The sequence below is a fragment of the Cyrtonyx montezumae genome, unplaced genomic scaffold, assembly GCF_038088225.1.
Source record: "Cyrtonyx montezumae isolate F1298 unplaced genomic scaffold, pur_monq_1.0 scaffold_7, whole genome shotgun sequence".
Lineage (NCBI taxonomy): Eukaryota > Metazoa > Chordata > Aves > Galliformes > Odontophoridae > Cyrtonyx > Cyrtonyx montezumae.
In genome coordinates this window covers 13,908,152-13,935,580 of record NW_027072078.1, presented here as the reverse complement: position 1 = coordinate 13,935,580, position 27,429 = coordinate 13,908,152, and the positions used below count along the sequence as shown (strand labels likewise).

Here is a 27,429-nt window from a genome sequence, read left to right as displayed (position 1 = left end):
AAATATGGTTTAAATACAGCAACCTTATATTAGTGTTTACTTATATATTTGTAATTTTAATAACAATTTTAAATTCTTTTTACTTATGTGACAGGTAGTGAAATTTACAAAATCTTTTGAGCTTCTATCTCCAAAATGCAGTGCTGATACTGAAAACAGGTTGGTGCTCATGCCTTCTATGGAAATAGATTGCTTCATCTTTTCAGTTTTAGATTTGCTTGATCTTGTTTTTTTTTTGTTATGTAATTTTAGATAGATCTGCTTGAAGAGTGTCAGCCTATTAGTTTTACTTGGACAAGATTTTTCTTCACTTTAAATAGAAAATTGCTTGATTACGTAAATGTGTTAATATTGCTATATAACCTGATATAACACTGTATCAGTATCTCAATAGAGAAACCAGGAAACTACCGATGATTTTTATTGTTGAACTTGTGGAGAATACAGAAATGATTTGCATGGTTAGTACTGAAGTAAAAATTACAAAATTGTTTTAAATTATTTGTTGTTATTTTACAAAATGCCTCCTTACAGTTGCACTGAAAGGTTTCCACTAAGATTTGATTTCTGTTCTTGTCAGATTGGAAAGCCTAAAAACCTCACAGAACATGCATATACTAAAAATTGCGTTACTGTGAGTAACTCTGGTGTGGGAGTCCAGTCAAAATAAGTGTATGTTTTTAGCTTAATAGGATCTATATTTAAACATTGATAAAGGGCTAATTGTAAGTAGTAAGAAAGCTTTCTGCAGGATTGTTATTGTTAATGCCTACAAGATAATGTGACTTGCAACACAGAAGTTCACATCCTAAATATCAAATAAGTATCACATAAGTGGATGATGTTTCAGGGTTCTTGAGAGAAGGTTTCTCTCATCTTTAAAGACCCTAAATCAGTGATTAACTCACATATTCAATGCAAAATAAAGTGATACTGATTCTAAACTACAATTTCTTGTGTGGAATGGTTGCCATAATGGTGTGTGCCTTTCTTCCTGTACATCATGCTATCCATAACTTAGGAGACTTGAAGACTTTGTGCTTTGCCATAAGCATTTTTTTTTTCCAAACAGCTTTCAAAATGTATTTATGGATAATTTGCTGCCTTTAGTGCTTTACTTTTCTACCTCCAGTGTGGTAAGAAATTACCACTTTATTAAGGTGAATATGCGCCTCCAAATCATGACAACTCCTAATTCTTAAGGTTTATCATAAATTGATGTCACAGAATTACAAAATTTATTAGCTGACAGCAGAGTCCAGGTCCACATGGAAAGACAGATAGAAACTAGATCTCTTCTGTGCTCTATCCACCACTGAAGAAAGATGTATTCATGAGACAAAATAGGAGATGAAAGCAAGTGATTAAAAAAGAAAGCCATGGTTTAAGTATGCATAAATAATCTGGTTATCTGTCTGAGAATCATAACTCAGCCCTTTTGAGAAAGAGCTTCAGGGTAGCAATTGGTCTTTCCTAGGTCAATTAAATGGGTGAATATACATTCCTTTTGTAGGGGTAAAAGGTGCAAATCCAGATATGTGGTTGTTATTCCCATTTCTGTCATACTTGGTCAGTTTCCAGATTAAACAACACAATGTAGACTGGTGTCAAGATAACCAGGCTGGATAGTTTCTTGTTACCATAGTTATGTTAGCATGTTACCAAAAAGCAATCTGCAGTAGCCTGCACTGCATGTAGTCAAAACTGTTTTAGTCAGAGAGATGAATAAACACATGCAAATTAGTAGTAAGGTTTATAAAGGTACCTTTCTGTGCATTTTCATGTAAAGACTGCTTTTCTTTCATTTTTTCATCCAGTGAGTGGAGAATTTTTTTTTTACAAAGATTAAGTTCAGTCTGGCAGATATTACACCATATTTGGATCTAGCATAGGCACAGCTTGAGTTGTTGGCACTATAGTGGGAAAATAGAGGTTATTTAAGATAAAGAACAGTGCCAGGAGCCCTTGGCATTTGAGCATTTCTTCTAGTGAGTTTTGGCCTTTTCATTCAACATTCTATGGACCTAAGTAATGTAGTGCCATGTAGGGGGAAAAAAAAACCAAAGGCACAATAAGTTTCTTTATCATTATTCCAGTGGAGATAAATATTAGTATTTTGAAATTTTAGGGAAATCCAAAGAGATTATAGGTTGAGAACAGTTCTAGCCACAAGTTTTATTTGAAGGAGAGAGAAAGTCCAAGGACAATGCGCTGTTTTAAGTTCTATTATATTTCCTACTTTGGCTTTAGAATAAATAAGCTTTTCTTTACATTTTTTCACGTCTGCGTTGTAAAAGTTCACCAGGTTAGTTGTTGGACATTATAATGAACACTCACATCTTTTTTACTTTGCTGTTGTTTTTAAAGAAATACCCTGTGAGACAACACTTGAATTTATCAGTTCAGTTTGAGGTGCCAACACATACCAGGATCCAGTTCAGTTCTGATTCATAAGATACTGTCCTTTATGACAATTGCTATGTTCTTCAAGTACAGTTTTGCAAGTTTTCTCTTTAAAGAAAGCTACCTGAATCTTTGAAGCCTTTAGTTCAGTTTGGATCTATCCTGGGTACAGGTGAGCAGGGGGCAGGTGCTGTGAGCCATATCTTTCCTGCGCAGAAGACATCTTAGTGGATGATGTAGCCAAGAATCCTATTTGATATCTTAAATAACAGAGGCAGTGAGAAGGTGAGAAGCCTTGGCTAGTGTGGGCTGCTTGCTGAGAAAATAACTGTGCTCCTTCCCAGTTGGGCAGGCACAGAGAAAGTGCAGAAATCAATGCTATTGCTGTTTCATTGCTGCCATCCCTAGGAAAAAGGGCGATGGGCCTAAAAATGAAACAGCAGCAATGATCTGAGGAGGAAAGCTAATTTACTAAATAAGATATCAGAATGCAAAATAACACAATATAATTGGAATTGAAACTAATAAATAAAATGAACAAGAGAGTGTCTGAGAACCAAAGGCCTTATGCTAAATGCTGAAGGGAAGACAGCAGCGAGCACCTGCTACTGGGTCGATCTGAAAGGGAAGAGCCTGTATCTCATGACACACAGTTTTTTATCTTTCCCTCTGAGTGGAAAACAGAAAAATGCAAAACAACGCAAAGTCCTCTGAGGTATGTAGTTCTTCTCTTCTGAGACAGATGTACCCATCAATGATCCACGGAGCTGGAGGATTAACTCTTTAACTCCCACGGCATTGCATTATGTTATGATGTGTAATACCAGTAACAAAAAATAAAAATAAAAATCATAAAACCATGACATAAAGGAAGTGGTGCTTCTGGCTATCTCTGTCAGGGAATGTCACTTTTGATAAAATCACAAGAATGCAGCTGTGTAAGTGGAGCCTGCAGCACCACTTCGTGTTCTTATAGCAGAGTATTCTTTCCTGTCTGGCACATGATGCTTCTGCCTGCGTGTAGACAAAACAGGAGGCAGTGGAATGCAGCTGCCTGAGTTAGTCCAGCAGTCCAGCTCACAGCTTTCCACAGTATAAAGGATATTGTTGCTTGTGATTTTTAGAGGTGATTCTGATTGTTCTGAGCTGCTGAGAATAGAAAGGAAGCCAGATGGCAGTGATTTGCATCAGAATTAAACACTGATATTTCCTCTGGTGAAAGTCAAGTGCCTGTCTTCAGAGTGTGGTTGTAAAGCACTTGCAGGGACTGAGAACGTTGCAGCAGAACATACTTTTAAAACTTCTTCCTCACTTGTATCTTATTTCTTGATATTATTTGTTGTTTAAAATGCTGAACAGTAATAATCCAGCCTGATTTAAAACATCTTACGTTATGATCAAAGTATCATCCAGACTTCTAAGATGTGAAGTGGGATCTATGCATTTGTAATTAGATTCTTATCCTGAAAGATAATTTCCCCCCACTTCTCAAGTATATTGATATCCTGAAATAAATCTTACATTATATAAATTTTTCATACTGTCACCAGTATCACTGTTATCTCAAAAACATTTTCTTTCAGTAAAGTTGAAGTACATGTACAACATTTATTACAGTCATTCAGAATTCTTATTCCAAATGAAAGCTGATACATTCAAATTTCTTTGCGTAAGTCGTTATTATTATCATCTTTATTTGTATCCTTTTAGGATTATTTTTTTTTCAAATGAATGACTTAGTTGAATTAGTCTCTAGAAAATTGTGGCCAACAAAAATCAATCCTTTCATTATGATTGAGTCTTCTGAGCATTTTACTGTGTATGTCTTCATCTTGTCCATTACTTTGAAGTTTTAATCCACTGTGGTCTTCTCCACAGCTGTTCAGTCATTTTCTTCTAGGCAATGCCTCAGGTGTTCATCATTTTTTTTTCTCAAAACTAAGATAGTATGCTTGTAGATTACTCAAACAAATAGCTACTGCTTGCCAATCACAAAAACTTCTTTGCAATAAGTCTGCGAGAATTTTCCTGCTGATTAGATAAGGGAATGGGTGAGGATTTATGAGATCTGTTTAGATACTGAGTTTTCAGCACAAGCTGAGGTGGAGCATGGTATGTGGAGCCCACAGTTCTTGTAACTTATGCTCTGTAGACCTTTAGTAGTTGTGGCAAAAAGTCAATAAAGAAGGGAAGGAAATATTAATGTGTTATATGTCTACCAGGATACCCCTGCTGTAACACGTTATTGATTTCAAAACTGAGTTCACAATCCCTTCTACATTCACTCTGATCTAGCACTGCAGATGAAAATAAAAAAAAGAAGAAAGAAAAAAACATTTCATGTTACAAAGAATCGTTGGAAGTATGGATCAAAGTGCCCAACTTATTAGATTGATTTGAAAGATTAAAATCTGAAATTCTGCACCCTCGGGTAACTTTACAGAAAGTTTTTAGTACTGCTTTCAGGCCCTATGTCCCACGGAAATGCGAATGTGATCCTATTATTGATCCATGTATCAGTGGATTTCATTATTAAATGTTTAAATAACATGGGAGATCAACGATATTTTCAGTCAAAGGAATTGTGTGAAGGAGAGAACCTTTTTCGTGTACTCTTTCATTAAATAGCAAATTATTGCTCCATAGATGATATTTAGTAACCATTAATAACTATGAACAGTTCTGTAGTTCCTATGAGCGTTGCCTGCAAGACATGCTGGACTTTCAAGCAATGCTAACTGCATTCTTTCCTTCTCTTGTTACATCTTCTGATAGTTTCAAAGAAGGTGTGGAAAAATCATCATCTTACTCTGACTGGCTAATAAATAACAGCATTGCTGAACTTGTAGCTTCCACGGGTCTCCCAGTGAATATCAGCGATGCCTATCAGGATCCTCGCTTTGATGCTGAAGTAAGATTTTTAGAAATGTGAACATAACGTTTTATTTTTGGCATTGCAACTAATATAACACAGTTTTATGGTCATGTTCAAGGTACTGTAAAATGAGTGCATTAGTTATGAATTATTTTCTGTCCATATGGTGTTGTTTAGGCCTGCTGGCATTGATGTGACTTTATACAGCAAACATATCACTGAATTAGCAGATGAGTACAGGCAGTTACTGGACTCTTGGTGATTCTTTTTTAGTTTATAGTTAAGCAGTACCTTCCACTATCAAGTGCTTTGAGATGTAGACAAATTGATTTTCATTGCTGAAAATTCTGCTGTTGACTGCATTGTTAGCAATGTCCTTGCTAGCTGTCAGAGTGACTGGGATTGTGCACATGTAGTGTAAATGGAATCAGTATCTGAAGAGACAAATGTTGTCTTAATTTGACAGGTTCCACAAAACAAATGTACTTACTGGAGTAATTATTTCTCCAGGATGAATATCTCTCCTAATAGATGTTTTGAGTGCATCCTAAAGTATTATTCACAGCTAGGAGGATAAAAAAGTGTGTTTATACATATGCATAGATATACACATAGCACCTGAATAAATGTTAAAGGCATAGGGAAGGATGAAGTCTTCCCTGCATTCTGTCCAGTGGAACAGTATTGCTATGGGGGATTTGGCCAGCAGTTTGGCTGCACATTAATGAGTCTTGGTCATCAAGTTTACCAAACCATAACACTAGAATAAGTGTGCTTGGAAGTGTTTCGTGCAAGAGTTTCCTTGGTTTCAGTTTTATTATGTATGTTATTATGGATAATAGTGTGCACACTAGAAGACTGCGTCAAGGAAGAAAAAAACTAAATGGAGTCAGCTGTTAAAATGTCTGAAAAAACTTGTAATAATGCTAGTTTATTCAGAATTTCTAGAAGTACAATTAATGCCCGGGGTCTATTCCTTGCCAAAGAGATATGCTGAAATAAAGCACACCAATCTTTGCTATGTTTGCAGTTTTACTTTCAATATGTAACGTCCTGAATAATTCATTTATCTCGTATTTGGTTTACAGTTAGTCCAGTTGAAGTGCTGCCCAATTTATATGTAGGAAAAAAATCATTTGATACAAAGGGCAGTGATTACTTTCTGTTGGTGCGTTCATGTGGAAGTCTTGTTCTTAAATTCGATTGTTGCAATTATCTCTACAGTTAAGTGTAGTAAAAGGGGAGCATAATGGAAGCTCTCATTTCTACATTTTAGGCTGACCAGATCTCTGGCTTTCACATAAGATCTGTTCTCTGTGTTCCCATATGGAATAGCAACCACCAAATAATTGGTAAGAACTTCCCAATCACTACACCATTTTTATGCTAATGTAAATTGAATTCTGTCTTTTTAATTCTGTGTTCCTTTTCTTCTTTTTCCCAGCTGAATATTGTTAAGAAGTTACGTACCTAGGATGCATGCTAAGTATCCAAGAAGGGATGTTTTGACTTGGATACTGTATGGACTTTTTCAGCTTTCCCATTGTGCCGTTAAGTTACATATTGTATTGAAACTTGAGAACTAACAAGATGAAAACTGAAATGTTAAAACTATTAGTGAAAATAGTTTGCTGTGCTTTGATATTTTTATGTGGGTCTGCCTTTTTTGTATATAACTCACGCAACTGTTTCTGCAGTCCTCCAGACAGTTTCTCTCTTTAATGATGAAACACAAAACTAGGATGACTTACCAGAGAGACTGAGGCAGCTGTGGGGGTTGCCTGTGACAGCAGTATGTGATGGATTGGAATGTGACAGGGTTTTATTGCCTGTTTGATAGGATACTTCCCAGCAATGATGCGTCTGCAGTTGGTCCTGCATTCTTCCTGGTTTTTAGCTGAAAAAGGAATAATATTTATGAATAAGTGCCTGCTTTCTCCTCAGCTTTCCACTGAAGAATTCAAGTCAAAGCAATATCAGTTTAAACTTGTAATAGTTACATTTCTTTATATTGTGACTGTTGGTGAGACCTGGAATAAGGATTGCTTTGAATCTTTGAGCTTAATCAGGAGAGATGTTGTGGGAAGTGAGTCTTTTACATATATGGCTCATTGTTTGTTGTGAAGTGCATATTACCTGAGAGAAGTAGAAGGGAAATTCAACCCTCAGAAGCTGATAGTTCATAGTGTTTGTCTGACGGTAAGCTCAGCTAAATGAAGTAGAAATGGTTTGTTGCAGTAGAACTCAGTTAAGCTACAGCCAACAGCTTTGAATACTTCCTGGTGGTTTAAGGAAATTATTTTCATTGTTTAATAAATTTGTGGACCACTCAAGGAAAAAAAAGTCTTATACAACCAGGTGTTGTTAAATTGGCTGATATTTGGTAATGAAGGTAATGTTTTTGAAAACTATGTAAGAAACTTATAGGAAAACTTACATTACTACATTTGTAAAATCATTTCCCAAAGAGATATTTAACCTTTTCTGAAAAGCATTTGGAGTCACTTGGTTTAGCTCCCCAATGTTATACTTAGAGAGCAAAGACTAACAGCTGAAAGTAATAAGCAGTCCTAGTATCAAAACAGTCAGACCTCCATACACTGATGTCTGCTTATTGTTTTTCTTGATAAATATTTTCAATTTTGCTTTCCATTTTGACAAATGTTACATGTATTTTAAATGTTACTACTGAATAAAGCATTTGTGAAAAAAGATTATAATTTATACGAACTCTTTCTTAAGGGGTAGCTCAAGTGTTGAACAGACTCGATGGGAAGCCCTTTGATGATGCTGACCAGCGACTGTTTGAGGTAAGTGACTTCAATCTTTTAGCAGTAACACAGGATTTGATATTTCTGGATAATACTCCTTCAGCCTACTTAAGGGAGGTGGGAAGAATATATTGTCTGTATTTGTGGTTAGTTCTCAGAAGTGCTTAATAAGGCTGCATCCTGTCTGAAATATTTCTTGTATCTGATCAATCTCATCTAATCGAGGACAGTGACTTACATTCATTCTCAAGGTAACTTGTAGAAACATAATTATTTCTACCACTTCTAAGCAATGCATTTTCAGTTGTTAAGCCAGCATTCATCTTTATTTGTAGCATAATAAAATGATAATTGATTTTCTTTTCTCTCCTCTTCCTCCCACCTCTCTCTCATTTTAGGCCTTTGTTATTTTTTGTGGTCTGGGCATCAACAACACTATTATGTATGACCAAGTGAAGAAATCCTGGGCAAAGCAGTCTGTGGCTCTTGATGTATGTGTACTTCTTAATGAAACTTCTTTGTGATTCATAAGTGTTACATGTACTGAAAACTACTGCTTCTGAATTTATTGTACTTAGCATAATTTTCTTTATCTATTTCTGCACCTTAGAGCACTGTTTTACAGAACTATTGAAGGGTAGCTTAGCTGTGGAACTCATGCACAGTTTTAAATAATTTTGAAACCAGCTATCCCATTTATGTCACTGATTGTTTTGGTTTGGATTTGTGATTTGTTGTTGTTTGTTTTCACTGTAAGAGAGGACAGAGATGACAAGCAAGGAACGAGTCTTTTTTATTTCTCCATCTGTAACTGGACATTTCCTAAAACTTGCTGTCTTTACATAGCCTGTTGTTTTTCTTTTCTGGTGTTGTGAATGAAAAATACTGTGAACAGGAAAAAGATGATCAATAGAAGCACTGCTGCTTCTTTTTTCTTCCACTAACTTTGAAAGAATTTATTTTTCTGTATTTTCCCCCCAATTCACGAAGAGCAAAACTTACGTGTTCCAGTAAAACACTCTAGAATGCAGAGCATTTCAAAAAACAATAGCCCCTATTAGCTGATTCAGATACTATTTTTTTTTCTCCTTTCCTTTAGGGTTCAAGGTATTTGTCAGGAATCAATCCCATAAACAACGTAAACTTGTTCAGTCTCTTAGAAAACATTCTAAGCATTACAAGCATTTCGATTTTTCTTATTTATGTGTTCATTTTGGAGAAGTGAAAACCTTTCCAATTCTGGCCTGCTGTAAAGATTCCATCTTCTTTACATATCACAGTCATTAATTACTACAAACCCTCACAGACTACAGTAATTTGTGCAGTATTACAACTTAGACTGAATACTCTTCCTGGTAAGAAAAAAAAAGCAGTCACAGGCACCAAACTTAGATTTATAGATATAAAAGTTAACATAGAAATGTATTTACTACTGAAATCTGGAAATTTAAATTTCTTGCTTTATAATACAGCATATTTCTTAGATCTAAAAAAGACTCAGTCATTTATCTTGAATATACATAATAGATTTGATATATAGCAGCTGTGCTTCACAGAAGAGTAATTCTTTCTATTAACGAACAACTCATCATCATATTTGTGTAAAATGACTGAAGAAATAGCAGAAAAATACTGTACAAAAGAAGGGTATATATTGAAGGGCTGTGAGTTCATTTCTCAGTAATAGAATGCTTTATTATTACATATGCATTTAGCTAGGGTGATGATGAGTGACATTTCATGATGACATTGTTATCACATAAAATAAATCATTTTGATTTATACTATATAAGTATAAACCAAATACAGTGATACTGTTCTTGTAAGACTGACTAATAAATAGAAAACCAAGAAGTAAATAAATGCTGAGGAGAGATTGACTAAGACTTAAAAATTGTGTATGGTTGAAAAAAAAAATGAATATTAGAGAGGACAGTAACATTCTACAGGGAAATGAATACAGATAAAAGAGAAGCTTGGCAAGAATTTTAGTATTAGGTCTAATCTGTCGTAGCAAAAGACTTTTTTTGTTACAGATTTCTGAGAGAAATTATTAGGGCAGAAAATAGATACTTTTTCAGGAAAGATATGATATATAATTATGGAAAGTAGAACATGGGTCAGGAAAAGTAAACTGTGGCATTTGTGATTTATTCTTTCATAGTGCAGGGATTTCCTGTTACTGGAAAAGTCAGCACCTTTAAAACTGGTATGTGTAAAAACATATTGGATTTATTGCCACAAGGTATTGCAATCCAAGGGCATTTGAAAGAGTGTTTGGTTGTTTGTATTAGTAGCAGAACCATTTGCGCGTAAAAGCAATTTTAAAATTAGAAGCCTGTGTCAAAGCTTTATTAGATGAGCAGATGTGTGAGGAGATTCTTGGTAGGAGTACTCTGGCTTTGCAAGCTCTCCTGTGGACTAGCATGGAGGAGGACTAGAGGACTCTCCTCCTACCATGCACAGGATGGCTTTTGTACCTTCTGGAGTGATTGTTCAATGCTAGTAGCACGTATATAATATATGCTATGTAAATGTATGCATACTTTTAGGACATTACACTAGATATGCAATACTTTATGTGTTATATTTGATGCTTTCTTCTCCAATACATAAGTGAGGAGAATGTCAGAAGTAGCATAGAGGTGCTAATTTGCATGCAGTGATGTGCTATTAGCAGAGGCATTAAAGCACTACCGTGTAGCAGAAGTCATTATTTAAAGTCTATAAATCTACAGTTATGTTTACATTAAATTATTTCTATTTTAATTGCAGGATAGCAATGTAGGAGAACTCCTAATATTAAATTATTTACTATACATGTTTCCCTATAAAACTACCTAAAATATAAATGCCACCTGATAACCTGAAATTAATGATTGTATGTTGATATTCATAACTGAATTACCACGCACACAAATTAATTAGATTTGTTTTTAAAATCGTTGATTATACTTTCTTGTATTGATTATACTGTGTTGTATTGATTAGAATTTCTTGTTAATTCTATAGAAGTGCTTTTCATCTTTTTTTCTGTGGCAGGTTTTATCTTATCATGCAACATGTTCAAAGGCAGAAGTTGATAAATTTAAGGTAAGGATTTAAGTTTTTAATTATTTCTGAAAATATAACAGTAAATTAAAATGTGTGCAGATTACTTTTTTAATGATACACTTTTATCTCAAAAGCATAAATCATAATTAGCAATATGTCAAGGAAGGACGTAGTATGAGTTAGACTGTCAGAGAAAGTGTCTGAAAATAAAATCTTTAAAATGAAGAGCTGCAGAGATAGGTGCACAGAAGCAAAATATCGGGGTGTCATCACCAGCTGTTCCTCAGCAAGAACAACCACGGGGAAATTGTACCACAGTGACAGCCAAGGAAGAAACCAGAGAAAAAGGGAAAAACATTAGACTTTGCTGATAATGAGGAAGCATTGTTGTGTTTACTAACAAAATAGAGGATTCACAGTAAAGATTGTAAATAATCTCAGAAGGATGGTAAGAAATCCTCTTCCAACTTCTTGAAGTGCCGCGAAAGTGTAAAGCAGTGCATGCTGAACTTAGCACTGCTAGGAACCAATAATTCTGCGTTCATGCCAAATTCTGCCTTGCCAAGGAATAGAGGGTGGGGGAAATTGTGGCCTTGCTCTATCAATGCTACCAGCACTCCAGAGCTGTTTTTATGATATGCTTTGTTCTTCTCTGCTCAAGATAACCCTAGGGAAACTTGATTGTCATTCTCTGTCTGTGGAAGGTCTGTGTTGTAGAGAGTTTCCCAGAGCTGTCTGAGAACCTCCTGTGGTGAATATTAGTGTTGGTCTCCTGCATACAGTGTACCTCCAAAGGCTGTGACAAGGTCTGGAAAGGTGACTGGGGTTGTTGCAAAACCTACACTGATCACATCTCCTGGTGACTTCCTGGTTGTATGTCTGACTGATAAACAGGTGCATGATGCTGCTTTACAACTTTTCTTGCTAGCTGAAACTTCTCTGCATCATGCAGGGGTGGTCATGATGGAAGTTGTGGGTGACTTAGAAGAACAGGTACTAATGAGTTACCTGGGCTGTGGAAGGGCAGAACGTGGTAGTTCATTAATCATCTTGTAGTTTATGGCCCAAATGAAAGTTATGCCTTAATACATCCCAAATGAAAGCTATTATTTAATACTGCAACAGTAACTGGTGACAAAGTAAAATATTCTTTATATATTATTGTAGATTTTAGTGCAGTCACCCACAGTTTTCTAAGATAAAGTTTAGATTACTGGAAGCAAGTTACTTGAAATTTGCTCCTGACACTAGAAAGTACTTTCATATGCTTACTAAGCTGTACTTTTACTTAAACAAGTGTGCAAGAGACAAGCGAGTAAAAAAGATGAAGGACCATAAATGTTTCATTGTATCTTTGGTATTTTAATTTACCTTAGAATAACAACAAGTAATATAGCTTCTGCCAAGATTCAGCAAATATCTTGCTGAATTCCAGAGAGTCTTTTTTCTGATTGTCAACCTTCGGAAGACAGTTCTCCATCTCAGTATAGGTAGATGAAATAAAAGGTCACTATGTAACTTTTTTATTTTTTTTATTCAGATGCTAATGTGAGGAATTGTCCTCATCAGTTGATTTGCTAGTTTCCAAATAAGGAATAGGTTGTCATTATTTATTAACTTGAAGACATGTAACTATTTATTTAACTGTAAATGGTAACGTACTGGAAATAAAAAGTGTTTGTCAGAAAGCAAAAAAACTATGCTTTTAAAGAAATGGTAGAGATGAGAAAATGAGGACCACAATAGTGAAGCTTAAAAAATGATAACCTTTTTTTTATCAGAATATTTCTCTCCTATATCTTTTTATATTGCTTTCAATTCCTTAATAAATAAATAAATAAATGAGTGAGTGCTAGGTAGCCTTTGTAACAATGTCTTACCCCAGTGATCTTACAGAGAGAGAGAGGGAGAGAGAAAGAAGACCAGCTTGCCATATGGATTCTCAACAGATAGGTTATCCCCAGAGAGGGACATCCATCCATGGAATAAGATTCCTCCTGCCTCCCTCTTGCAGAATTCTGGCAGTTGATCTCTCTGCCAAAGTCTCCTGGGGCATCCTACCTAGAAATCTCTGTTCTTTTCATTGTTTATGATATTGTTATATTTTGTGTAAGCCCTTTGTTATGTTAGACTTGACTGGCCAGTGAGCAATCCCTCCCTTTAAAGGTGTTTCAGGCTTAAGTGTTTCCGTTTCATTCACTGATTTATTGCCACATGTCAATGAAAATGTCTGTTATGATTTACCTGATGTTCAATCAGAACAGGAGTAACACCCTTGATAAAAACATCTACATAAGAGCAATGCCAGTAGTTCACTACTGGCTTCTGACAGAAGCACCTTTCTTCAGCTGTTTGAATGGGGAAATATGTAGAGTACCAGTGGCTGTGGAGCTGGACAATACAGGGAGTTTACAAATTGGGATGATGAAAAATGAGGGTAAGATAACAGACTGTGAAATGTAATTGGACTGTTTCATACCAGGTGTCCACGGTTGTCTGAAAGCAAATGTGGCAACATCAATTCATATCAAACTGTTTTTGCATGTTTTCAAGGGGATTCTGATATTAGAATGTAGCTTTCATTGTAAAAATCTGAAAGCCAAGTTTAAAAATGCTTATATGAGTAGATGTTCCATTAGTGAATGGAGGTATTTTTCTCAGAATACCCAGTTGAATAATTCTAAAAATTCATGTCATCTATCCTTTTCAGTATTTGCATTAGAGATTTTGTGATTTGTTAGCATTGACTCTAGCAGGCACACGTTACTCAGGAGGCACAGGGCCAGTGTGAAGCTTGGAGGCAGCGTGGTGCAGCTCTGCTGACCTCAAGGGGATGCCTGCAGGTTCTGCTGCCACTGCCTAGAGTGAGTGGGATGGGAGGAGTGCACTCATCATCTGGTGAGCTCCTTTCAGTGATAAGAGGGGGGCTTAGCTCTCAAGGCAGATGCAAGTGGCTTTGTGTAGATAGATCAGGTTCAGAGCCTGAGCAAACCTTTCGTTTCTGTAGGTGGTGGTCTGACCCTAGGGAGGTTTGCCATTTCAGCAGGCTGAGGATATTGCTGATTTCAACTTTGTTTGGCATCTGAAAAGCTGCATAGTGGTCTTCCCACTCTCCATCCATTTATTTATGATAGTCAGTCTTTTGCACTGTGTTTTCTGAAAGAGCAACATCTCTGGCAAAAAAGTTAAACATTAAGTTTCAGTCCTTTTGTCATGCCAGTTTAAAATGACTTTTAAATGAATCTTTGAGTTGGTTTGCAAGATAAAACTGGTCTGTTTTCCTGAAAATTGTTTGGTTTTTAAAATGGAGTAAAAACATGCAGAAGCTTAATTGATAGAATTTCAATAACAAGCTATTGAATCAGAATTAATTATTAATCAGAATTAATTGCAGCATGCCTACCATTAAACCTGTATGTGGTATATGCACTATACTTCCATACTATATGAAAGAGGATGTGCATTTTCAGGTGTATGAATTCTAATAAGTGAAAATGTATGTAGGTTGCTCCAGAAGTACTGCCTGCTATTTATTTCCATGGAAACTACAACAGATATAAAGAGCACAATAACACTATTTGATAGTGCAAAGTCTTAGATACAAAACATTATTTTTTAACATAGTAGTCACCACCATTAGCTGTGTGTTTTCACCAGAGATGAACAAGTGCTTGCATGTTGTGCTTGGAAAAATCTGCACCAGCAGAGGTGACATACCACTGAAATGCACCACCCACCACCTCTCTGTACTCACATCCACTGGTCTCCATAAACATTCAGCAAGCATTGATGAAGGTCAGTGGGTGCCATTTCTTCTGCATGGAGGAATTCAATGACACACCTTTGCTTCATCCATGTTTCCATGTCAGACACCATTTTTTCAGACTGTCCATCTGTCACAAGGCAACAAAACATAATGAAATATTAGTGGGAAGGTTCAACCTCTACTGCCATACCACCCACATCTTTCTCAGGTGTCGTGGAGCAACATAATAAAAAAAAAAGGCAGTACTTTTGGAGATATCACACATCTGAGAATGACTGGCTGAAGTCTTAAGCCTGATTTATAATAATATATCCTCATTACCATCAAAATAGTGTCACTAAATTCAAAATGAATTTTGGCAGGATAAATTAAAGTGAAACACCAGTGAATCATAAACATATCAACATTTTACTGAAGATCCTCTTATATTTTAAACTTATTGAAAATGACTTATTTATTTATTTATTTTTAAGCTCTAGTGCTAGTGGTTAAATATAAGCATTTGTAGTATTGGAATATAAAATCTAAGGTTAATGAAGTCTAAGACTAATCTAAGATTGATTATGTCTTATAGCACCGTTGTTCAGTGCAAGGTTTCTTCTCATTGAAATGTAGGCTGTCCAAGCCTAAAAATAGTCATCTTTTGGACAAATATAGAAAGCCATGATGCATGAGTAACGAATGCAGAGTTGTGTCCAGGGTGGGATATTTATAGTAGCAGTTACTGCCTTCTGAGACAGAAATGAACAAGTCCTGTGACTTAGACAGCAAGCAGTCCCATAGCACAGATCACTTTTAAATTTAATGTAGTTTCCAAAGAGAATATGTAAACACCATCCTATTATGGGTAATATACTGGAAGCTATTTTTAAAAAGCTAACCTAATTGTGCAGCTGTGAATGGTATAAGCCAAATCAATATTTAATGACTATGATGCATTATTTATAGACCTGTGAGAGATTCCCTTTTTTAGGTCAAACAGTATACAGGAGATATGCACAACAGAAAATAATGTATCACCTGCTTTACAGAGCCTTTAATTCTAAATGCAACATTAATAACAATCAGACCCTGTATTTCTCAACTCCATAGCCTGAGGTGTAGCAAACTAAGACTTATCTTGAAAAAGGGAAGCTTTTGTGTGTGTCTCAAAAATAGGTATTAATTGAATAAAAAATGAAGAGAGTTTGACCAAAATTGGAAACAACTTTTAGGACTGCTACTTTATACAACATTGTAAACAACTGAATCCACAAAAAATGTCTGGTTTCACCGAGTTTGGTACTGGGAGATGCAATAAATGTACAAGATTAAGTGAATTTGATATTCATGTCATATGCTGTTACATTTTTTATATTCCCCTTAAAAATGGAACAGTGGCAGCACAATGGAAAATATAACTTTATATAGCTATTTTATCTCCAGACTCTGTAAGGATGGGGAATGCTTTGCTAGGCTATATGGCTAGGCTCTGCTGCATCATCATCTTTCAACTTAGAACTATGTTAGTTACTTTTATATCATAGTAATTAAATTATTTATAATAATTTATAAAAATTGCATTAGTCTTACTTGGTAAATGAATTTCAGAAAGACAAGCTGCCTTTTATTTTGGACCAGTTACAAACTATTCCCATTGTATAAATGTGTAGCAGAAAGATGAGGTTTCCCATGCTTGGCTGTGTAGGTGACACTTTGGATCTGCTCCGTAATGTGGATTTAACAAGGGCCACAGACTTGTAATGGCTGCAGAGGCAGTGTGGCAAGCCATGGTTGTAGCTGTGAATATGGTGAAGCACATGGAGTTCTTTGAGCCCCACAATGCTCAGTAAATGTATGAAATTATTCATGTAGTTAAGTATTTTTAAGGTTGTTATCCAAGACCCGTCACATAGACTTTTGACTACTCCTTGGTGTGTTGCAGGAGGGATGGGACCAACACAGAGCTTTCCCCATTGGTTTTCCAGTGGCTCAGGTCTTGTTGAGCATAGCAGAAAAGGGGGAAATAAGGAGAAAGCTGGGGGACAGCAGGGCTGAACTGTTACAATCGAGCAGTGTTCCTTCCCCTTTGCAAAATGCACATGTGCAAGATGGAAAGCACAGTTGATTTTTCTCTGCTCTTCCACATGTATAGCTGATGTAAGACAAGACCTAGAGCACAGCATTGAGAGCTCCATAATTCATGAAACTGAGATCTTTATTGTATTACATGATTTCATACCCTTCTACACGTGCCTATGTCTTCAGTTGTCATGGAAACAAGAAGTCAGAAATGCATTGAAAATGATTACAAATAAATAATGATTAAAAATATAATACTGCTTTTTAATAAATAGTTTCTGAAATGTGAAGCTCTCGTCTGTTGACATCAGGCTAATGCTCTGTCATCAGATATATGTAAAATTGGAGAACTGTTTTAAATTTCGGTAATGAGAGGAAATGGAAAGGCATGGTAAAGAGGAGTAGTGAAAAGCTGCTTGTCATCTTTTCTCATACAGTATTTAGGTTAAAGAGCTTCTAAGGAAATTCATACGTTACAGATTTCAGTCTTACTGAACATCTCCCTTCAGAAAACATGTAGTTAAACTGTGACCTATAACCATAAATCTTAATGTTAAAAACAAACATACAAACAGACTTAACAGAAGGAAAAGGCAAATGACGACTGATATACAAAGACAGTTGCCTCTGGCTCAGGAAATCTCTGGCGTGTAGCTTGCTGAATCTAGGAGGAGCACCGTATGTCCATCACTCTGAATAAAAGAATAGGTCTTAGAAGGAAAGTTAGTCTGACATAGTACTGCCCTTGTTATGTTATTAACCAGTGCCTTCCATTAATGTTGTTCAAAGAGAGGAAAAGAAAAAAACCCTGCTTTTTTACATTACTTTGTCACCCAGAAAAGAGACGTTGCTGTTTATGCTGCAGAGGACTGCTCATTGACTTCGTTACTGTCATAAATCTCAGAAATGGCAGGTATAATGTGATGGAACGCCCTGAGTCTGCTGAATTACTGAATTGTGGTGTTGTTTGTTTTTTTTAAATAAGAGGTGTTTCCTTTCTGCCTCTGGAAATGTTTCCTAATTGCCCTATGAAACTGCTCTTCAGGTCTCCACAGTGCCAAAACCTGTAGCTCTCAGGTACATTTCTTCCAATGCAACATTTCCTCCCAGAATGAAACCTGGTCCAGTGTGATAGGGTTTATGTAAGATAGAACATGCAAAAGAACAGTTTTACAGTTTATTGAGGAAAAACCTCAGGTATTTTTAATATGTTCTATGAGAGATTTTATCAGAAGTAAGAGAAGTTGGATGACTTCGGTGTGGCAAAGGCATGAGAGGCACCTGCTTATGAAACACCATTACAGCAGTGCTGTCCTACAAAGCTAGTGCTGTACTGCAGTGCCTGCCCTAATGTTAGGAATGCTTGATAGAAAACAATAGAAATTCTGAAATTGCTTTCTGAATTCTGAACATTCAATTTTATTGAAATGCTGGCATCCATCTGGATGCCAGGGAGCCTGTTCTGGGAGGGGTGTTGGACTAGATGATCTCTAGATGTCTGTTCCAACCCCCACAGTTTGGTTATTCTGTGATTTTAACTTTGTGTTAACATTTCAGTTGGTCAAGATGAGATTGAAATGTTGCAGAATGTCACTGAGAAGATATATATTTTTTCTTTTTTCGCTGTTTTAGTGACCACTGTTTCCTGATGAGAACATGCAGATTAGGGTAAAAGGTTCCACTTTGGGTAGGTGAAATAGGTTTCATTTTCCAGGATGTTGTGGTAGGTCTAGGTAACTAGAAATATATGTAATGAGTACTTCTGAGGTCAGCTACTTCACAACTGTACTACAGTTGAAGTATCCTCACTAAAGCCTTTGACAAGTAATGAATGTCTATCACTGAAAATACAATTAAAATTACTTGGATGATTAAAACTGATCATTGTACCATTTGTTTGAAAAAAGAAAAAAAGGTTGGAATATATTTCAATTGGTTTAGATTAGATTATAATAGAGTTCTAGGAATTTTTGCTGCTTTCTAATATTCTTTTATGGTATTAAAGATCATCCAGAGTAATTTAAAATAACACTTACTGCCTTTAATAGTGGCTGTTTTTCTTTTTCAGTTTCTTAGTAATTATGCACACCAATACAGTGGTACTTCATAAGAAATCTTAAATGGTAGAGTGAATAATAAATAAAAAATTATTAATTTACCCATACTAAAAGAAAAGAAGGTATGCTACTCCTTTAGCACTTTCAACTAGTATATTTGTTCTTTACATGGGAAGTTTCTAATTGTTTGTATCTGTTCTCACATTCAAAACTACAATTGGTCCAGAACTTGAGGATGCTTAGATTAATTAAAAAAAAAAAAAAAGATATAGAGATTGTTGGTGACATAGCATTGTTCCCAGCTGAAGGTGAAATGATTCTTTATCTAACAGACCTGTTTCTGGTCCTTCCATCTGATCAGCCATCTTAGTCTACAATAATCTCTTGTCATCAGGAAAACTTTGACAAATAAATACAATTTGACATTTCTCCAGCATTTAGCCAACAACCATGCAACAGGTGACAAGGCATAGAATACATTTAAAGTGTCATGCAAGGCTAAGGAGTATTTGAAGAATGTTTTTTGTTTTACTGTTTTGTTTGTTTGTTTGTTTTTAAATTAACACTTGTCAAGTGATAAAATAGCATGCATGAGTCCACAGTAGCCTTTGGAATTTGTTTTTGGAAAGGTTTTCAAAAAGGAAGAATATTAATGTAGCAAAGATTTGTATACTTAAATTGTATTAGAGTAGTTAGAAATACTTGTAAAAGATGGTACTTTTGGAGGTCTTCACTGTGGGTTTGTGAAAGTTCTGTCTGTCTGTCATGAGTGAGGTATTCCCCACAGACCATGTGGAGGAAAGAATTCATCAGAAATAAAGAAAAACAGAATAACATTTTACAGTCATAAAAATTATTTAACCGAGCTTGGATTCCTTTTGTAACTGAAGGAGATTTAAATATAAAGGTGGACATTCTCTGGTTAAAAAATCAAGTTTTTTTCCATTTGGATAGAAATGTTACACCTGTCATTAATATTACCAACTTTAATTTTAAAATGAAACAAGTTTTTTAATAGTATTTTAGTTTTAAAATCGGGAATAAATGTTTCCCTTCATCCCCCAGCATGCATTCTACACGATGACAAAATACTTTTCTTTGTTTATTTCTGTATACTATGTTCTGCCTACAAACAGCTGTTTGTCATTAATGTTTGCTAATGTCAATTTTAAATTATTAATGGTAGCGCTTCTATAGGCTTTAAAAAATTATGAAAGGAAACTTAAATGTCCCTTCAAGAAAGGAGGTGTGGCCCTTAAAAGGCCTTTTATGCTGTCAGACAGATCACTGTAGAGGTAGAACCTTTTTTATAATTGAAGCCAAAGAAAGTGAGGAACGGAAAATAGCTTGGAAATGTTTTTCTGAGATGAATCTGTTTGGCCACTGGGTGCCATCCTTGCTCCACTTTAAGGCTGAGCACTTAGCAGTGTTTCTGTTAGGTGGTAAAATCCCGGGAAAGGTGATCCCAGTGTAATTTCGCACTATCATAACTTTTGCACGTGTGTGTGTATAGTGTTAGCAGCATGGGCAGCATGTCCTTTTTGCATGGTCACAGAGAGACTCAACGCAAGAATTCTGATGGGTTCAGCCATTTTATGTCCACAGACTCATATCTAGCACTTTTATTGTGTATTCCTCTGTCAGATAGTGCAGTGCTAGGAGACCTGCTCCTGTATGTGTGAGTGGCTCCTGTGCAGTATCAAATACTGGGATTTTTGCATGGATACACAGTTGCTTCCCAAATAGGCCCATATTATGGGTGTATGGGACTGTGTCATCCAAGCATGTATTAGCATGTATTATGAAAAAAAAAAATATATATATATATATATATTGGTGATTACATCATTGTGGGTGTTTTTTTATTGTTCCAATATCTGTCTGGGGGATTCTTGAATTGGTTTAGTCTCAGAAATATCTTATTTTAGTCTGGTCAAAATCCCAGACAGGGTGCATGCATTTTCTTCCACAGAATTTGATGTTGGTAGTTCTGCATTTTTAGCCTATTTTATTACAAGTGTAAACACTTTAAGTGTATGAGAAATAGACTCTAGCACTTCTCTTTCCTGGTACAACTGTATGGAAAACGTGCAGATTGCACCCCAGGCGAAAACAGGAAACTGAATATTTTATGAGGCCATTTCTATGAAGTGTTCCATCATCTTTTGCCTTGCAACAAGCTATAGCCAGGACTGTACATGCAAAGCAGCTGAGAACATCAGATATCTGTGTTTTCCAGCGCATTTTGATCTGCTGCACATACAGCATCCTGTTTTGGGTGCTTAAATGTGGTATAACAAACGCTGCTTTCTGTGCTGCCATGAGCAAAACTGTGCTGATACGGAAGGGCTGTAAGCCACACAAGTGCTGCAGTATTACAGCAAGTAATGGCAGGACCTAATCTTTGGATAGCATGTGGTCTCATGACAGAGAGACTGTGGTACAGCACAGCAAAGCAGCCCCATAGGGACCAACATCCAGCTCCTTGCCTGGCTCATTTCTCACCTGTCTGCACCTTAGCTTCTCTGTGTCAATGGTGGCTCAGGGTAGGTGATCTCTACAGCTTTCCACAGTTCTCAGTGTCTCTGAAGGTCATGTGCAGACAGACCTTATCACCAAGGTTCACTCCTCCCATGGCTGCTGCTACAGCCCCTCCACAGCATCTTCTGAGCATGCAATGAGAGTATATGCAAAGCCTTAATTTGTCAGATCCAAGGTACCTAGGAGAAAAGGAGCAGTAATATCTGTCAAATATCTCATTACTGTGTTAAGGGCAGGTTAATCATATTTACAAGATCTTCGGTAAGCACTCTATGAATGAGACAAAACAAGTCCTGCAGCGTTCCACCTCAAAGCAGCAATGGGTGAAGGGCAAATTTTAAAGAAAATTTATAAAGCTAGGAAGATGGTAGTAAATAAGGACTTAAATAAATACAAGATTTAAGCTCTGATTATTTATTTTTGACGAAAAAAAAACAGGCTGTATAAATTTTGTATTTTCTCAGCGACAGTGTATTGGTGAGGCCGTAGGTTGTGTGAAGCAGAGCTCCCTGCTGTTCTGCAGGTTGGGTGTGGAGGGGAAAGTACTTTGGCTCAAGCAGTGGGAATTGTACTGACCCTTTTGAGCAGTCCTGAGTGTGCCTAGGGAGTGATTTATGGATCCAGAATAGGAAAGGTGGATTTATTCTTTTTTAAACCCACAATCAAAACTTGATGAAAACTAAGGAGAAAAAGATAAAACATATTTTAAGAACAATCACTGTAGGCTCTCAATAGATTTTTCTGTAAATGTATGTTGTAAATTTGAAGGTATTTTCAATGTTATTTATTGTCCACCTAGCAATAGTCTGCTATAGCTGTCACTCTAGCAGACCTGAAATAGGACTTTCTCCCCAGCAATGTAGGAGCTCTCTCATATATTTTGCATAACTTTCTCCACCAGTCACCACTCTGGCAGCCTGATTTGTCACAGGTGCTTACAAAGAAAACTTCAGTGGCCAGCATGAATCCAGTGCCATTGCTGCTCAAGCAGCACTACCATGGCCCCATGGTAATAGCCTGTGAGCAGAGCTCCTGCAGGTTGTGACAGGGAGTGGTTTTGCTGCCAGAGTACACTGGGACAGGAAAAACAGTGAAACACCAGTTCATGTGCTATTGTGGTTCCAGCAAGGAGTGACTTTGTTTATTTTACTGGTGTTGTTTGGTCTCTCTTCTTGGTAATGCCTTCACTTCTTCCTCTCTCATGAACTCATACGTGACCTGCTTAAAATTGCAGGGCACAATTTGGGCTATTTGCCACCAGAAGAGCTGGTTCCCCTCTGCTTCATCACATCATGTTCTCTGTGAGAAGAAGCCTGACCCAGTTACTTCCATTTCTCATCAGGTTGTTTCTCTTCTGAGCCATCAAGGAAGAAGTGGGAGCCTTCCTTCCCCTTCCTAGGTCTTCTTGTGAATAAGGTTGCCTTTCAATCCCTCCTTCCTTACTCTCCCAAATTTATAGGCATTTGGGGATCAGTCCTTATTACCCATTCTGCTTTTCATGAGAGCAACAAAGCTGACTCTGCCTACTCAACCAAATGGGGCTGTTGTGGGAAATGGCAGCCTCACATGCCTGACACTTATTTTGTATCACAGAGAAATATTTGCTCTAGGTTTGCTGTTTGCATTTGTTTAAAATTGTGGGACTGAGACTGAATAGTTTCTTTTGTTTGAGCTTCTCATCTGTACCAATGGTCATAAAAAGTAGACAGTTGCTAGCCTGTAGTATGTGACTTGCTGGCTATTTCCTAATCACCATACGCCAAAAGGACGTGAACACTCCCCTGTGCGCCTCAGGAGATCATTGTGTACAATGTGCATGCCCTGTAAAACTCCAGTCCTGGGCCGCTGTGGTTATGTACTTTGGCCTTAAGAATAATAGATACTTAGACTATTAATGCTTTTATTTTATGTCTCTGCTCTTTTAAAATAGAATTTTCTTGTTGCTTTTATAGACTGCTATATATTTTGTTTATACATACTAAGAAACAATTTCAATGCCATGGATTGATTTGCAAAATAAATAATGCATTTTGTATCTTTTCTATTCCAGTTTTTAACAAAACATTAAATGTCATATATTTATCTTTGTGAAGCTTCTCACTCCTTTTGAAGGGTCTTGGTTTCAGAAAGTAGCACATTCAGACAGAATTGACCAAACACTCAAAATACATCCAAGTTTTCATGTGTAGTTCTGGGCTTATCTTTGGAAACAGCATGTGAAATGTTGTAATGACATTTCTTACTTTGCCTTTTTAAAAATGAAAGTATAAGACCACCTTCTCTCAGGCACATATGCCTTTATACGAAAACCAAAAAGTAAATAGCATATTTTTGTCAAAGACCACAGTGCATGATACTGAAAACATTAACAAATATAGTATTTGGGAAGTGATACTACTTAATCACTACTTTCTGTGTTCTAGTAGAAGGAGGATAATTATTAGCTTTTAATAGACAAGAAGTTTCTCTTCTAATTAAAGCAAATAGCAGTATTCATACTAAATGGTAGTTATATACGATTTGACTACTTATAAAAGATAACTTTTGAAACAAGACCAAATGCAGCTTTATTTGTTCCACGATTTGTCTGAATTGCATGCTGCACTGTTAATTTGCCAGTTGAGGAGGAAGCAGTGTATACCACATATACATGATTCATCTTCAGATTGTAAAGCAGGATGCAAGAATAGCATTATTCTCAGTTTAGAGATGTGAGATTTTGGCATAATACAATGACTGTTTCCAGTAAGGGGGTCAGATACCCACTGCAGGAATTGGGGCAGAGCTTGGGCATTTGCTTTCACAATTGCAATCCACTGCTTATCTGGTGTGTTACTCTGGAAGAACTTAAAATCTGTAAATGCTGTTTGAGGTACTTTTGATGTCTTTTACATCTGAATGGTTGTTGGATAAAACATTCGCAGCAACCAGTGCACAAAAGACAGGAGTCTTGTAGATCTCATGGCTGCAAACTGTGTTATAGGAGCGCAAGTTCTCCTTGTCTCATGCTTTCATCCACCAACCTTCAGATGGGCCCACTCCTGTTTCACTTCAGTCTCTGGTTTCAGCCACTTGCGTATTCCTTCCTCCAGGGACCTCATTCATGGAATCAAAATCTGATGAAAGGAGGTGAAGTATTACTTTTTTGAGCCTGCTTGAGCATGATGGGGCTGGACTGGCTGGTTTTAAGAGATACCTTCCAATGAAAATGGCTCTGTGACTGCATGTGATCTTACTGTGGAAGGCAGCAATGATAGTAATGTTAAAAAGTCATTAACATTTAAGTCCACAGGAGAATACATACATATGCTTTAAAATTGTTCCACGCCCACTTCCTTTTACTGTAAATACTGTAAACTCCCATTTAAATGCTGCCATCCTGTTTCTGTTGGGTTGGTTATTGGAAAAGAGGTGCTGATTCAACACTGTGAAGAGCAGCCAGTTGCAGCCTGCAGTAACAGATGGAGGCCTTTAAATCTGGGTTGCTCTGGGCATTCAAACATTGCTGAGCTGAAGCATTTGATTCTTGCCCTTTGAAGAGAGTCAGAAATGTGTCAGAATGGACCATAACAGGCTTTGGTCCTCCATGGATGTGGCTTTTTGCAGGATTTGTCCACTACTGCTGATAACTGACTATAAAGATAGATTTTAAAAGATGCCCACAGATATAAATATAAGCAGTTATTTTTAGGAGCCTTTATACATGAAAATAACTAGTTGGAAATAAAAATCTGTGTCATCTGAAATTACTGTCTCCACTAAGGCTTTATAGAAGATAAAGTGTGAAGGCATATTTAAATATTCTTCACTTTGATGCTTTCTGCACAGTTTTTGATGATGCACCTTTAAGCTTTTTTCAATTTCTGATCTTTTTTGTGTCATGCTGCAGAGATACTTAAATGAGCCGCAAGTCTCACTTTATCATGATATCATATATGGAATATATGATTGCTGAGTATTCTGTTAAAAGAATTAGTACAAAATCATTTTTTTGTACAAATAATATTTTTTCCTGTGTTCTCTGAAAAAAATGGGATTGTAATCTGGCTTTTCATATATCATTTGTAATGCTGAATGAACTTCTTACAATTTCACCCTTAAGCTGCAGGTATCTTCTGCTTGAGAAACTTCTTAAGCTGCCTGTCAGTCTGTGATGACCTGTGATAATCAAACTACAAAATTGCCCTCTCTACATCACTCATTCAGGCTTGTCTTATAATCAAGTTTTGCTAGAGAAGATTGCGTATTATTCGAATTGCCATTTCATATTTGTTCCTGAGGTTATACAGTTATTCCTCTACAAAGAGCTATTTCCCACTGCGCATTTTTTGTAATGGCAAAGTGTGACTGGACTGCTGGCCTCTGCTGAAAGAATATCTGAGTAGCTGGAATGAGAAGAGGGAAGTTTACTGCCCTTCTTTTTACCCATTTCAAGGGATTCTTCTTGTATTATTTATAATTACAAACTGATTTAAAGTTAATTTCTTTTTCTCACTGGCATTAATGTATGTAAGTGGTCATTTAATGGTATATTTTGTGTATACTTTCTCAACAGCAGTGTTGGCCGTTAAGAAGGCACTAGGGTGGTATATGACAGAAGTTGAAAGCAGGATTAAAAGGAAAGCAATTTGCAGTAACATTAACCAAGCTGAATGTAATACCTATATCTCATTCAGGAAACGTGCTCTGTAAGAGCAGCAGAAGTTTCCCTTTTTGCTTGTGTTGATTGATTGCTGTTTCTCGCAAGTGCCTCATTCAGCCCTTACAGTGAGAACATTGTAAAATGCTCAGTGTGTGTCTGTGTATACTATACTGCATTTTTCTGACATATGTATACACACACATACGTACTGTCTGCAAGAATGAAAAACTAGGAATGAATACTTTATTCTTGTCTAGTTCTCTGCTAACAATATAAAGAAACTATTTTATACAGTGCACACTGTATATATGCTTCCAAAACTATGAAATACTTGTTTTCAGCAGCACTAGGGTGTAAGCACCAGATAACAGCTTTTATTTGAAGTATTTTAACTCTCACTCTTGGGATTTTCCTAAAACTTTGACTCCTTGGTTTCCTGAAGTTTTCTTTCTTACGCTTTGTTTATCTGCAGCAGCAGCACAGAGACTTATTATGACTGAACAAGAACCACAGGTTGTCTTTGATAGTGTCCAAGATTGAGATGCTATAGTTAATTTTTATTCTGTGAATTTGGAACTATGATGGTCACTAGTGGTCACTAAAGGGCTGGATATAACTGATGTAGATTTTGTTAAGATTCAGTCAGTCACTAATTTTTCTCCCCACTGTTCACATACACCAAGAAGCCTGTGAAGCGATTTACATGATAGCAGAGCAATGAGGAAGGGAGAACCTGTCTTTTATTCTGAACTGAGTACCAAGAAACTATTCTCCCTTCCCATATCCATCCCAGCCTGTGTACATCTGAGCATGGGGTACCTACAGACTTTGGCCCCACACTTTCTTGTGGGGCTGTGATGTTCTCTTTCTCAAGCTGTTTATAAGTGGTAAGTTTCCCAATCTGGAAACTACTGAATTTGTACTTCTTTGAACAAGACCAGGAACGTTCATTGAGCGAACTCCAGCTTGTGTTCGTGGCTCCTTTCAACATGGATTTTAGCACTTCTTGGAATTAAAGCAGGGATGTGACCAGAGGAGTCTCATCCAGCTTTAATTTACCATAAGCTCGTAGAAGTCGCGTGAATATTTCTCAAGAATGAAAAGCCTTGAAATTGATTGGTCCATAGGGTAAAAAGACTTCAGTGTATAATGTTCTTAATTGTTTTTAGAGGAAATTGAACTTCAAAACATTCCAAAGGAAGCAAGCCTTTTAAGTGATCCTAAATCACTGGGGTGTTTTAGAGAATAATTTCAGAGCA

General features: G+C 36.5%; 1 protein-coding gene across 1 annotated transcript in view; it reads left to right on the top strand.

Moving 5' to 3' along the window:
- Positions 1 to 27,429, top strand: part of PDE11A (phosphodiesterase 11A) — a 117,791-nt gene that overhangs the window by 55,396 nt on the left and 34,966 nt on the right. The window contains exons 5-10 of the mRNA XM_065750598.1: positions 95 to 159; positions 5,179 to 5,314; positions 6,555 to 6,630; positions 8,021 to 8,088; positions 8,448 to 8,540; positions 11,092 to 11,142. Coding sequence (XP_065606670.1) covers positions 95 to 159; positions 5,179 to 5,314; positions 6,555 to 6,630; positions 8,021 to 8,088; positions 8,448 to 8,540; positions 11,092 to 11,142 — 489 coding nt within the window. The remainder of the gene's footprint in view (positions 1 to 94; positions 160 to 5,178; positions 5,315 to 6,554; positions 6,631 to 8,020; positions 8,089 to 8,447; positions 8,541 to 11,091; positions 11,143 to 27,429) is intronic.